Consider the following 15,342-nt stretch of genomic DNA (forward strand, 5'->3'; position numbering starts at 1 on the left):
AGGGAAGAACAGAATTTATAGCAGCCAAGGAAAGGAGATAGATTAGCAACACTAAATATTTGGTGGATGAAGAATGTAATTTATGAAGCAAAAAATGCCTTTATTCTGCATTTCTTTTTTTTGACAGTAAATTAAAGTGTGTTAGCTTTCACAATTATTATTGGATATCTTTTAAAGACTTTTGTCTGAACCTATTACTTGCTAGCAGGAACCGGTTTTGCTTGAGATATGGGCAGCAAGAGAACTTGTGTAATTCTGTGCCAGAACAACTAAGCTGGTTATCAATGTTGCATTTCTGCAACACTGCAGAGTGCAATGTCACTATGCCCTTCCCAGTGCTGCACAGGGACCTGTGTGCAATGGTAGCTTTGGAAAGCAAAAGTCCTTTCCATCTTGTGTTTTCCATTGGAAGAGGCTGGCACTGCTCAGAGGAATCCCGTCCTTCTCAGAATGTGCTGACAGCTGTTATCTAACTTATCACATTTCCAGGGCAACTGCCTCACCCAGGCACTTACTCCTGATCCAGAAGCCCCAGGCTCACCAGCTGCCATCATCACCGCTGCTGGAGGAACCAGCGACAAAGAAGGAAGGAAGCTACATTTAAAGGAGATTCTGTGTGGAACTATGGGAAGAATTATTTTGGAGCAGGAGAGAAAGTAGTCTGCAAAAAATGTTTTACAGGGGGCATCATATGCATTGCCAATAAAGATAAAATTAAGGGAGACCTCAGTGGAATGACTTAGAAATTTGGAACAAAAGCCAAAGTAAAGCTTCTAAGTTACATTTACAAACAGCAAAAGATAAGTTATTTTGTTACTGGTACAACTTTGATGTTGGCCTACTTCAGTGCATTTGAATTATTCATTCAGTTGTCAGCAGGTAGAACTTAAAACACGCTATTGAGAATATACTGTCTTGATCCCTCCATGGCAGTATCCTGCCTAAAGCAACTTTTACCAAATATACTGCCATCCACTGGAACAATTCTTAAATATAGGATTCATTAAAAAACCCCCAAAAATCCAAACCATCAACCAACACCACCAAAACACTTCTGAGAAATTAACAGTTTGTTCTTTTACAGATCAGCAAGTTTGTTATCACCTTCCTTATCACACCAACAGAAAGGGAATGTCCCACAGCACGGCTGCAGCCACGGCTTCCACATAATGTTGTAAAAGGAGAGCTGCTCCGGGACTGGAGTCAGTGTCCTGCGATGCTCTTCAATGGCTCTTCCAATCTTCTTTATTACAATGTCAAAGAGGGGCTCAGTGTTACCTGTTAGAGGTTTGGCTTCAGAAGGGTCTCGTGAGAGATCAAACAGCAATGGAGGGTCGTGATGTGTCACACCTTCCCCAAAGCATGGACAAAATCCTCTGTCATAACAAGCTCCAGCCCCGGGTGGACGGAAAACTGGGGTCACATAATGAGCCTTCCAGATGGCTCCACCTGGCAGGAAAGAAGTAAGCTTTGCAAAGATACTGGTGGTTATCACAAGGCACTAGAATACTGAATGTTTTTTCTAGAGTTATTTTTTGGGAGGACGGCTATGCTTCAGCTTTAGACTTGCTAGTTTATATAGTATTTTCATTCAAAATTTAAATAATACAAAATTAAACCAAAAAGGTAAAATGGAGATTTCTGTCATTTTTAAATTTCTCCAAAGTTTCCAGTGAGTGTCACTTTTCCCTGATTTTTTTTTTCCTATGGAAAAAAAGATTTTGCAGTTTCCTTATTTGAGTAGCAGAAGGACATCTTCAGGTTTGACAAGGGACTGAGGCAAGAACTTCTCCATCAGGAAGGATGACATGGACTCCCCAGACCTTGCATTCAGAGGTGGGCAAGAACTGGAACCCACATGGCACAGAGGGAAAACCTGTGGACTGCCAAAATTTTTTTTTCAAGCTTCAATATCCTGCCTAACGTGATAGACCTCATGCCATGTGCCTTGAAGTGAATTCTTTCTCTCATATAATTATAGGTAATGATAGTGAGTTATTTAGCACCTTACACCTGGAACTACTTGGAAAGCTGCAGTTGCAGAATAACCATGCCAGGCAAATCTGCCCCCCCATAGATTGAACCTGGTTCTTGGGAAAGAATTTCAGTACTCACTCTCCTTCTGGTGCCACCGCACTGCATGTAAATGAACACCACAGTAATGAAACAGGAATTCATGCTCTGAGTGCTGAACTGTTCCTTGCAGTAAAGGCATCAGGTCCCGGCCATCAATTACCCTAACAGAAAGAATGGAAACCACCAAACTCGAGTAAGTCGTACATTACTGCATTCTTTATGCACACCTTTTGTTGGAAGTGACAGCGCTGAACAAGAAAGATTTATGAGTAGACGCTGAATCTCAAATGTGAAAAAGAGGTAAATGAACTGTGGTAACATTTATAGATCTAGAAAAGTGGCAGGAGTGGAAAAGAAATCCTCAGGTTTTCAGAATGTTTCCAAACTGGATTTTCCATCATCTTGGGAAAAGAGGAGTAAAGGCAGTTTATAGTGTTTGTACCTGTCCTGGGGTACTACCCCTCCAGCCAGATGTACTACTGTAGGATAAATGTCCATAAGGCTCGTAGGTTCATCAATAACTGTGTCTGCAGGTAACACTCCTGGCCATCTAAATATCCCTGGGACACGGATTCCTCCTTCCCAGCCTGCCATAGCTTTTCCACCTTTCATTAAAAAACAAATTTTCATTAAAATAAACTTTTCATTAAAAATAAAGAGAAATTCTAGACCATTAAAATTGTATTAATATAAACTGACTAATGTTATCCGTTAGCCTTCCCTACCTTTTCGGTTTTACCATGAGGCTCATTCTCCTCAATATCAGTGATAGTATGTTCAACACATTAGAGCCCTCAACTGACCTCACCACTTACTCCCTTTTGCATTGTCCCGTTAGAATTTGGTGTGGATAAAATTTTCAGACATGAAATGACTTCTCAACATAGTTCTCTCTTTTTTACAATCATATAATACACCTGCAAGAGTTCACATGTAAGGTGCAGATAAAAATATTGAACAAGAAGTTACACATTCTTAATTAAAATTAGCTTGTGATCAGTTGCCTCAGAAGGAAGTGCCAGTTTGAGAATTCATGCTTAAAAAGAACATCTGTACATACTAGAATTGTCTAGATTTTTGAATGCATAATTAGAATAAGACAAATTCCCTTCTAAATGATAAAACACCATTAGTCCTTGAGCATACAGTCTTATCTAAGCTTTAGAGGTGTCCTGAGTACTTAATTAGTTGTTCCGGGATTGTCGCTGTCCCCTGACAGTTCTTACCTCTGTATATTCCATTCCAACCGCCCAGCTGCCTTTTTCCTTCTTGTCTTTCCAGCCATCCACCATGATCAGAGGCAAAGTAAACTAGTGTAATATTTTTCAAGCCTTCCCTCTCAATAGCATCTAGAACTTGGCCTGTAAACACAGGAATGTGTGAGTATCAAAAAGCAAAAACACAGCTTACACCACTTTTAGCATCTGACTTGCAAACATTCATCCATATAGTTTCTTGTCTAGGTCAACCTGTGTAGGGTTGCTTAGTGTTTAAAAGAAATATTTTGCAGGATCAAGATGTATACCTGTGATTTCAGAGTCTATAAATGCATGGAAAATTTGTGATACACTATAACTCCTTTATTGTTAGCATTATAACAGGAGAGGGTAAGAACCCTAGTCACAGATATGATATGTATGCATATGTACCTGATTCTTATCCCTTTTGCAAAGATAGCTACTTTCATCCTCCATGATTGGATGATATATAACCTTCCTTCCCCTTCGGAAAAAAAAAATCAGGCTGAAAAATAACATGAATCTGATTTCTAGAGGCATATCAATTAATACCTATGAACATTTCTGCATTCATGAATGAACTGAAAAATATTCAGTATTCTGCTGAATATAGCATTGACAGACAAACAGCCTCCTGGTTTACATCTGGAATTAATTTGCTTATCAGTTTTATTCCCTTCTGACATGTCCTACTTAGATAAGACATGGACATAAGAGGCTGAAATTACCTGATCTTGAATAATCATGAAAAACTAAATAGTTCTCAGTTCATATAGTGTTTAGAAAGAAAAGCAGCTGGTTACCTTTGACAGGAGCCAGGGGCACATGGTTAAAACTTAGTAAACACTATCCAAAAAAAAACTGAATGAGCAGACTCATTTGGTCCAAGACCAGAGAAAAGAAAAAGCCAAAAGTATAGGCTAACAGTGCTCATACAATGACAGATATTCATGACAAACTTAGGCCTTTTTTCTTCCTTGCTTTTATTTCTCTTCCTTGTTCTTTTAACAATAACTGCCTTTTCTATTATACATTTGGATCCAGATATTAGGTAGCTGGAGACATTTTTATTTGCTATGGCAACTTACCCACCATCCAGTCCATCTCCTCTATATTGTCTCCATATAAACCATGGCTGCTCTTCCCAAGAAACTTCTCTGTGGTGAGGAGAGGGGTGTGGGCGTGTAAAAAGGAAAGAAAGAGGAGGAATGACTTGTGCTTGTTTCTAAAAAACAGAAATCAACACTTTGTTATTAGGGAAGAAGGTCCTCAATACATACAGAGGTCATTCATAATGGAAATTGGTATTGTGATTTGCATAGATCTTTCAGCAGTGACTTCAAAAACATCTTACTTTGCAAGATATTAAAATCCCATGGTTATGATCTGTCTCACAAAGTAATGCTTGGCTTATATAAAATGACCCTCTTTTTCCCTGAATCATACCTAGAAAGTTTTCACATAGACACTCCACTTTCTTCTATTGCAAACCATCACAGTGCTACTGAAATCAAGGGAGCAGATTCATTTCCTGCCACCTGGTCCCCATGTGTCAGTCCATATGATAAGGCAACCTCATGGCTCTATTTCTTCTCTGCTATTTTTGAGCTTTCCCCCACTCCTGTCCCTGCCCACACACACATTTCTGCCATAAGTTGCTCTCCTTTAAAGTGGCAGTGCTGGTCTTATGGGTAGAAATACAAATTTCCTCAAAATTGCTTAGAAATATTCAATCCAACATGTGAAAATTTGGAAAAGTTATGAGTTTTAGTGAAGTTGAGAATAACACATATCTCCAAGCTGCACCTAATTTTTGGTTTAGTACTGTAATATCATTATTAATGATATCAATAATTAATAATTATTAGCCATAATAATATTATTATCATACTATATAATATTGTAAAAATTACAGAGAAGATTTCTCATGGAAAAATACTGCAAGACATGTAAGAACTGGAATAAATGTGTTCAAAGGAAACACACTTTACCTTTCAATAAATGAAATAGATTCCCTCAAGATAAGGGACGTAGTCCTCTCTGTCACCATTGGCTGTTCTGTAACTTCATGGTTTCTCATCATAATGCAGTTCCAGTATCTTATGAATCCATAACTTGAGAACCAGGATGTAAAGAACAGAAGACTAAACCCAGCAAGGCAGGTCACTGTTTTCCAGCTGACTGAAATCAAGCCTGTAAGTCTTGCTAGGGCAGAAGTGAGTGTAACAAGACCAATCATCTGCGTGCAAAGCCAGAGTTTCCTTCTAAATTCTCTGTCCATCTCTGGAGGTTCTGTTGTTAGGCAGTCACTTATTAGCGTAAAAGGCATGCCATAAAAATAATCAAACCCATGGTTTAAAGGGTGATGACAATGGTCATTGCAGGATTCACAGTTAACACCTTGATGCCACTTCCCTGAAAATACACATTGTTAGTATGTAAAGAAATAATATTTAAAAACGAGCTTTTCCTCCTACAAAACATTTCTCAAAAATATGTGGTTTTTTTTCTACCTAAGTTGTTCATTCTACAAATATATTTCAAGTATGAACTGATATAACAGGGTGTATCTTATGACTGATGAAAGCAAACTTCTGTAGCATATAAATTTCTACTGGAGTTCCTTGGTGATTCATGCCCCAAAGCTTTGGCCAAATGTAAAAAAATGAAATAAAATAGGAGCTAAAAATTGAGAAGCATCCAGATTTTCAGAACTCAAAAAATATATGTCCTTCTTGGAGACCTGCCAGGTATGAAATAGGAGGGAAAAGTCCTTTTGTAAGTATAGGGCAAAATAACATTGTTCTTTGGTCTCTTTACTTTCAACATGCAATAGAGAAAGCTGGAAAAATTTCAATGGGTTAGTGTCAGGACTGTAAGAACATCCAGTGACGTGCTGGTGCCTGCTTGATAAGGAGAACTGTGGGCTACACGATAACACAGTCAAATAGCTTGCAGTGCAACAGTGAGTTTTCCAGGCAAACCAGCAGCTCCAGAAGAACTTGAGCACAGGAAAGAGTGAGATGATCAGGATTTCTCCTCAAGTTATACATATGTAACTTTGGTGATTGTAATACTTCTGTATACTGAATGAAAAGAGCCTTGTTTTATAAGTATTTTTGCATTTATTCATACTTTATCAATTTCAAAAAAGTCAAAGACATCAGGACCCCTTTTCTTTTAAATAATGAAGTCTTCATATATGAAAAGGAACATTCTATAACCTTTTGCAATACCACTTGTCCTTTATTATGAACATATGTCCATTATGATAAAGGACCCATCAAAATAAAGCTCTTGCTTCTCCTCTAGTCTATTCAAACAGACTGGTAATGCACTTACCCAGAAACTCAATAACTTGGCTGATTTGGCTCAAAGAGGGGTGGTGGTGAATGTCTGAATCAAGTGACCAGAATCTCTTTTTTCTCACAAGAGAGATGCAGTTTAGCTACTTTTGATGATCTTTGATGTAATACAGGCCTTGGATGCCAGATTTATAGATCAAAGTGAACTTTTTGAACTTTCTGAATTTTACTTGAAAACTGATTTGCAGCCAATTCTTATTGTGGAATAAAGAACTGTGCATTTACAGAAAGATATTATCCTAAACAATTGGCTTACAGTATTACTAATAGTATACAAGCAGCCAACCCTGAGTAGATTTCAACAGAATTTCTGCACATTACAGTAGGAGCAAAAAAATCTACTTCAGAGAAAAAGAATGCTACTTTTTGGATGTCAGTACAAGGACAGAGTAAAAATTCTAATCCAGGTGGATGGATTTCTTTCAGCCAAAATCTCTATTCACTTTGCCTCTTGACATGTTTGCCTTGACGTGTTAAGAGCCACCAATAAAATGAAACAGATTTGTAATCAATACATAGATGTATAGGTCATAAATACAGGTGCAGATATGGTATCCTTAGATTTCAGTAGCGCTTCAGCACCATCTTCAGATGAAGTTGAAAAAAACTTCTGACATGCCGTAAAAGTCTCAGGTCTAGAGGACAATTTAAGTATATAATTAAGAAAAATTAAGTTTATAATTAAGATAAATTAATCTGTGAGAGCATATGTTACACAACATTGGCTTTCAGACTACAAAGAATCTTCAAATTGTTTTCCAGCTTGTCACATCAAGCAGCTGGTAATTAATGGGATTTAACTTTGCAGTTAAATTGTTTGTGCTCAAAACAAAACAACCATGAACCTTTCAGGTGAGTCAATTTAGTGCTTGTTCATCTGTGCTGATTTGGGTAGACACTGTGTAAGATTTTGTGCTTCATGACTTGAATGTAAAGTTATTATTACATTTGTTAGCATCACTCATCACTAGTGTTTTCCATCATCCCTGAAAGTGCAGTTTATCAGAAACTGTCAATCTGGTTGGACTAAGTGGTGCTCTTGATATCTGTGATGTGATTTTAGCTTAGATGCTCACAGGGAAAATGCCAACCTGGTTTGCTAGCTAGCTTCTTGGAGCGATGCAGCACAGGTTCCCTGCAGGGCAATACTTATGGCAAAGGGGAGACAAATATGATTGTTTTGTTAGTGCTTACGTGCTGAAGCCAAGCTGAAGCACTTGGTGAATGGACATGGGCTGTTTTATGAGTATTCTAAAACAACTAAAATAATATCACAACAAAAGTAACAGGAGGAGAAGACTAAATAATACACAACTTAAAAAGCTTGGAGGGCTTCATTTAGTATTGCCTTCTACATTTTGAATTTATTATGCCAAATGAATACAAGCCCATTGCTGCAGAAACTTTTGTTAGTGAATTCAGTTTATTTGTGCAACTCATGTTTTTATGTGTCAAACATAGATTTTGACTATTGACATGCTCAGATGAGGTAGGGCAAATCACTGAAAAGTCAACTCAGGAACATTTGTGTTTTCTCAGGATGTGAAACTGTGTGACATATCTAAGATAAATAATTATTTGAAACTGGATTATGACTAAAAGTTACAGCTGTATTAAAGAGTGTCCTGTAAAATATAAAGTAAAATGAAACTCTTACTAAAACTGAAGGAGGCAATGTTTTGTGGGCTGTATTGAGATCTTGGTCAGCTACAGTGGCACACTGTAATTACAGAAGAAATAATTTGGCTGTTTCTGTTTCTGAAAGACCAAATCATTTGATACTGTAAACTGGTTCTATTGTTTTAGGTAGCAGCCATTCCCTTTTGTATGACTTGTGAGCCGGCTCTGAACTGTATAAAGCATGAGGATGCATATTTAAATAGAACTCATGTATTTGTTCTTTATGAAAATAGTACTGGGACAATTTTCATATTACTAGTAGAATATTATTCAAGAAATATTTTTAACAACATATTGGCCATTATGTTTTTAACAACCACAGCTATGTTTGAAAGCAGGTTGAAGGTAAAGATTATTCTCTTTAGCAGACACTACAGAGGAATTCTTTTTGTTTAGGACTTCTTACAGGACATTCTTGGATCAGAAAAGAAAAGCACTACAACTGAGGTATGACCAGTTGCCTACTAAACCAAACACTTTGAGTGAGATATGCAGGTGAAACTCATTCTGTGCCATCTTCAGGAATTTTTCCATACCTATTAGTCCTGTGCTGTAGCCTTGTTGCTGCAATATTTTGGCAAAAGTGGTTTCATTTGGAGGGAGCCCTCCTGAGCCGCCATTCCAAAAAATAACACGATAATTGTTTATAGCATCCATGCCTATAAAATATAATAATAAAAAACCTCAGTAAGTGTAACCAGTAGAATATTTTTATCAAATATATTTCCTTGTTTCCTGGTTTCACTGATTATTACAGTGTTAATTTTTTATCCTAATGCTGTTTGTTCAGGGAAATAAATCTATGACACTGGACAAGAATGAGAAAGAGTTAAATCTCTCCATTATATAATACCTATTGCTCTTTGAATGGCACAGCTGTATAGAAGCTTTTCTATGTTCCAGTGGCATCCAGACTTTATGGACTGCACTGATCTGGTGTGATTGTGAGGGTCGGGAGGACAGTAAGGAGGTTTCAGCCCTATTTTAGCCTCATACTTCCACTTCCCTAAGACTGTCCGGAAACTCAAAACTTCCCTGCATGGTGACATGGTGGGTATCTGACTCCTGAAAACCATAGAGCAGCTATGTAGCACCCTTGTCTTCTCCTCACCTGTAGGTTTACACCCTGTTATTTGGCATTATATTTGGCATAACCCTGTCAAATGATGCAACGTGAAACACAATCTGTCATATACCACAAAACTGGGAGTAGGAGCTCAGTCTCCCATGGAAGTGTTGAATGTATCTGACCCTGTTGTTATAGTGGGAGACAGAGTCTATAAATGCTTGTGCACATTTTCCAGCTACCTCAGTGGGAGCTGTCAGAATGAAAGTAGAATGACATGTCAGCTTCCAAATGCCTTGGGAATGAAGGCACTTAACATCATTTGCAATAGAACAAGTGTCAGAAAGTTGTTGTTAGAAACATGTAGAGCTATTTGTTTTTTGTATCTCTTCATCTCAGGAATGCAGTTTGACAGGATAGTATTTTTTCTTCAAAAATAGAACCCAGAAAAATAATACAGCTGTCAAAGTGTTATTTTGTAGGATAGATGAATTCTGATACATAGCTAACAAAAACTTTCCCATAAACCACTCATTCTGTGTCTAGACTGGAGGAAATGGACACAAGTCTGCGTAGATCTGCCCTCTTTTACCTGCAAGGTCAAGCTATTTCTGATATCTGAGCAGGAGTCACCCATTACAGAAATCAATGTAAATAGTGTTTCAGAAATGTGTTTTTATTCATATTCTGAGTGATTAATTTTTTAAATGTGACAATTTGTACTAACTCCATTCCTGCTGCAATCTGTATAATAGAGCACCAAAATGCAACAGAAGTTGCTAGTTGGAAGGGAGCAAGCTGCTCTGCAGAACTGGTTCTTCTCTGCCTCACTTCCCCCCCGGTCCATTGATTGCACCACATAAATACAGATGTAACTGCAGAGGTGCCTGATCTAGCTGGTGGGGCGTTGTGTACATACTTAGTGAGGGATGACATGTCTGCGGTACCCCTTCTGTTTGCACGCCCTCCTTTCTTTTGTGCCAATTGTATGAGATTGTTCCCTTTGGCAATAAAGCAATGTTTAAAGGCTACTTTTAGGTTTAAAGGTTGTGCAAGGCAAACCTGATCGGAGGGGATATCTGCCAGTGAGGAAAGCTGCTCTGCTGGGGGTGCAAAGTGGAGCCGCAGCGATGTGCTGAGTCAGTTTCACTCCTTCTTTTGCCAGATGGTCAATATTTGGGGTCCTAAAACCACAACCAACATTATCAGATATCATTCAATGAGGGACTTCAAGGGGATAGTGATGAGGAATAATACACTTAGATTTATTTGGGGAAATTTCTTCTATTTGAAGATGGCTCTGTATCCTTCCCTTCCCTTCCCTTCCAAAATATATATTTTTTTCTTTCTTCATTAACAATAGGTATCTGTATAAGTTTCAAGCTAATCATTCCTTCTTGTTTTCCCCAGTCCTACAAAGGGCTTCGCAGAAATGTACCCTGCTGCTCCTGAAGAGCAAAACTCATGCCTAGAGGATGAAATTATGTTGAAGTAGATGCTGAGCCAGGCAGAGCCTCATCAGCTACCTATCCGAAACTGCTGGTCAGTGTCAGTCAGGGTGAGCTTCTGAAAACTTAGCTGGATGAGCAGACTGATCATACCAAATTTGGTTTTGTTCAGTGAAGAAGTGACAAGCTGGTAGGAAGCTAGCAGGCAATAATGTGGCATGATTTTGAAAGGGAAGGCAAATTCTGCGTCTTTGGGTCTGAAAATAAAAGTTTTTTCCTAGTAACATAGCTCATTGCAGTGATTTATACTGGATTTCGATGTGTTGCTTGGAAAAAATTACATAACAGAGTTAAATGAGTTAATGAGGCTTGGTATGCGGAAAGAGGGAACAGTTTTTCTGTCTTCAGGTGTGTGTGCAGGAGTTTAGCATTTCTCAACAATTAAGAAATACGCAAGAACTAAGGACATATTCCCAGACTAAAACAGCTCTGGATAGCAGATTTGGCCCTGGGAATGCCCTCTAGGGTGTGAGATAATCCTGACAGTGCTTTGCATTTACTGTTAGTGGCACCCACAGGAAACCCCCCTACTTTTGCATTAAATGAACGTGAAGACAGGCCAAATGGTTGAGGACTGGCAGAAGATGTCAGTCTTACACTAAAAAACAGACAAACACTATTCGCTATTATGCTCTATTTCTTACCTGATAGTATCATTCCCATAGCAACCTATGTCCCCTATACCAAGGTCATCAGCCATCAACAGGACAATGTTTGGCTTTGTGGTGGTGGCAAGCTGTGTCTGTGGTGGTTGTAGAAGCAGACAGAAAAACAGGGGGGTGACCAGTGATCTCCTGAAACACAGAAGAAGGAAAGAAAGTCAATGCCCTGGCTGTTCATCTCTCCTGCTGCATGTGGCTGAATACTGTCTAGAGTGAGCTTGACTGCAGACCATTCTCTATCTAGTCAAAGACAGCATCTTAAAAGTTTCCTCCTGGGTGAGTTAGCTTATGGTGGAGATCTCTGCAAAATTTCAGCTTGAGAATGACACCTTCATATTTGCTTCATTATGAAAACCCCATATTTATTCACATTTTAGTCTTTCTTGTTTTTCTTTGAAGGCTGCACATGAGCAGAGATTGCTGTGGATCCCCATGCATCATTTCAGATGCCTTCACATATCATGACTAAATATGTCAGTAAGACAGAGATTATTTTAGACTCTTCTCTCTTCCCTCCATGACTCACTATATGATGCTTCTAGCAGAGAGAGCAGCAGCCCATCATAAGGAACAGTGAAAATTTCTTAGGACTAAAATGTGAGCAAGAGTTTCAGTGACTTATTTGTGACTGTGAAAGCTATTCAGATGGAAAGCCTGCTGCCAGGGTCATGAAGAGTTTTAGATGTTAACAAGTGAGAAGAGGAAAGGCAGCACTGACCAGATTGAGGACATATGGTCTCTCTAGTAGTTCTTAGATAAGTGAAATGCTCATTTGTCGCAACAGGGAAAAGATTTCCATCTCGATAGATGTGCGACTGCCACAGCAGTGTACTTGTCAATGCGTGAACATGCTGCAGAACTTTCAAGGTGAAGTATTTTTATTTGGCTAAAGAAAGCTTCCTGTGGTGTGTTTATCTGAACTATCTTAAGCAGAGTAAAGCTGGAAGTTATACACTCTAAAGGGCTAATGTAAGAGTCATGACATAGGGCAAAATCTCTCCTTCAGGTACTCCCTGACCTTGAAAGTTAGCCTGAAGAAAGCAAAGTGTTATGTACATTAGGATCCAACCTATAAATTCCTGAGGCTAGCAGAAAACAAGATGTACGTTACAGAAGCAACTGTTTTTTTAACTTACTTCTTGGAGTGCCAGGAAGGTTAAGGTGGCATCTTAAATTCAGACTTGAAAAAATTTAAAAGTAGTTGTCTAGCCCTAACAGAGAGATCCAGAAAGCTAGGTTTAGCTAACAGAGTTTTCAGGGCTATCTGCAGAAAAAGTGGTGGAAGTGGTATTGGTGAAAAGTAACTGAAATATCCTGCAAACTTAGCAGGGAATTATTTATAGTGAAAAGGAAATGCTGAGGCTCACTTCTGCTCATGTCTAGGGGTTAGGTACCTTAGGAAGATTGCAGACAAATTCCTTTATTAGTTTGAAAGTGAGAGCTCAGATTCTCTTCTTAATATAAGCGCCAGGCACACTCCTTTTTAAGTGGAGTTGAAGCCGTGCACTCACTTGTACAAAACTGTACTGGTTAGACACTAACTATGTAGTGGGTAAGCTTTGGTATCTGCTTGAGAAAATATGGGCCTGTCATTCTTTTTACCAAACTAGTTATCAGTTCCCTTTTACTTGCTCTTCTTTCTTCCCATGACTGTTTACAGCCTGGTTGTTGGGCCTGTTAGGTAGGCTGTGGGAAATATGTGTTCTAATTCCCCTCCGATATCAGCAGATATCAGATCCAAGTCTCTTATTTTATAGGTGTGTGCTTTAATCACCAGGCTTACATGAAAAGATAAATGATCACTTCTCTGATGGCTTGTCTTTTGAATAAATTGACTATGGATGCTGTTCCTTGAGAGGATTTGAAACTGCTAGCATGGTCTAATAAATATCCTAATCATGGGGCATTTTCTAAGAACGTGAGCAGAGTTTATGACTCATACTTTTGTCTCTAGACTGTCTCTAATACAACATAGGGGGAGAGAGATGTCTAGAAGCTCTGTCTAGAACAGGATCTAGGGATGACTCAAGATCAAGGCATAGGTGCTAAGTGAATACAGGTTCCTTATGGGCCTATGGAACATCTCATTTCTGGATCACTTTCTTGGGCATATGCACAAAAATTCTGCTGGAGTCACATTATAGGCCCTCTTTGGATCTCACCCTTTGTGCTTGGAAGACACACACACAATGTTTAATACAGTGTCTAAATAAAGACACACACTGTCTGTTCCTTTATTTAGACATTCAAGACCAGAATATACCTGTAACATGCCAAAGTCCCACCATCAGCCTAGCATTGCATCATTCCTTCTAGATATGCTAGTGATTGACCATCTACCCACATTAGATATGAACATACAGTTCAAAGAGCCTACACTTTCTGCAAGAGACCTAAATACTTACACACAGATTCCTGTATTGTTGTGTATGGGAGGACAGGGATTTGGAAAGACATTTGAAGAATATGGGAGGATTATTTAAGAAACATGTGAGTTGTTCAACTGAGAGAGGGCTTCAGGTCTTAATTCAAGGTGTAGTTTCCAAATGAAAGCTGAGTTAAATACAAAAGAAAAAATCTGTCTTGGAGTAGGTAGAGAGTATGTTAAACTTTGCTATTGATCCAAACACACAGCATGAAAAGGAAAGTGTCAGGTCCGTAACTTTAAAAACTCCTTTTCCAGTTGTTTCCAAACGTCTCAGGAACCTTCTGACTTGGGAAATTATGTGTGAAAGATAACATGTAAAATCAGTTAGTTTGCTTTGAAGCTCTGGGATATTTTTTAGAAGTTGTTTTGGGAAGCTGTTGAACGTAAGCAACTTCCTCTGACATCCTTTTCACGCAGATTGTGGCCATTGTGTGGTGAAAGGTTTAAGAACAAGCAACAACAACAAAAAAAACAGCAAATCATACTGTTAGCATACTTTAAAGTAAATTGTTTTATAATACAGTATTATATCATTATTAAACTTAGATCATTCTAATTATGATATAACCATAATTCATGAACTTTTTTCTTACCAGTAAGATGTTAGTTGCCAAATCATTTCTTCTTCTGGTGCATTCAGATCCTGTAAAACCAAAAGAGACAGCATTGTTATGTTTGCATCTTCCTATTAGTCACTGCAATAAGAATGGATAAAAAACTTAAACCAAAGCCCTTCAACATTGTCTCTATTTTATTTGCTTCAGCCGACCTTAGATCAGGCCCTAAATGAAGGAGAGTAAAGGCACTAATATAATTTGTTATTGATAGGACATCTTCACTTCTTAGAGGAACTTTGCTTTTTGTGTAGAAAATTTTCCCTTAAGGTAGCAAAATAATTCTCTTTTGTTGCATGACTGCACTGTATGAAAAATACTTACTATTCAGTCAGAAAGGAAGAGAAGATCTATTCAAAACGCAGTCCTCAATAGCATTTATTTTTCTGTAATCACAGAGACAGTAATAGCTTGCTGCTTCCTCACAGAATGTGCCAAGTTTCCTTTCAGGCTTGTGAGAGAGATCTTTAGTTGCAGAAATGCTAGTCATCCTCTTTCAATGATGACATTTTCATAGAAGACACTGAATTTGTGACCTCTTTTTGTTTGACTTGCATTCTAGCTTAGCCTTTTCCTCCTTTACCTATGTCAGATTTCTGGATTTCATGGTATTTCCCCCCTCTCTGTACAGCTCTCTGCAAAGGGTTCTCTGGATCTTTCTCTTTTACGGTCAGGACAAGACAAACTGTTAAAAGGATTTGAAGT

General features: G+C 38.4%; 1 protein-coding gene across 1 annotated transcript; it reads right to left on the minus strand.

The window, feature by feature from the left end:
* Positions 1-1,065: 1,065 nt before the first annotated feature.
* Positions 1,066-14,663, minus strand: LOC106490973 (arylsulfatase D-like). The gene is made up of 10 exons (XM_013950492.2): positions 14,617-14,663; positions 11,578-11,727; positions 10,488-10,609; positions 8,896-9,018; positions 5,306-5,729; positions 4,403-4,539; positions 3,303-3,437; positions 2,519-2,681; positions 2,116-2,237; positions 1,066-1,449 (listed from the first exon to the last, which is right to left on the minus strand). Exons 1-10 carry the CDS (start codon positions 14,640-14,642, stop codon positions 1,079-1,081), a joined length of 1,773 nt encoding a protein of 590 aa, XP_013805946.1. The 5' UTR covers positions 14,643-14,663; the 3' UTR covers positions 1,066-1,078.
* Positions 14,664-15,342: the final 679 nt, after the last annotated feature.

Source organism: Apteryx mantelli, chromosome 1 (assembly GCF_036417845.1).
Source record: "Apteryx mantelli isolate bAptMan1 chromosome 1, bAptMan1.hap1, whole genome shotgun sequence".
NCBI lineage: Eukaryota > Metazoa > Chordata > Aves > Apterygiformes > Apterygidae > Apteryx > Apteryx mantelli.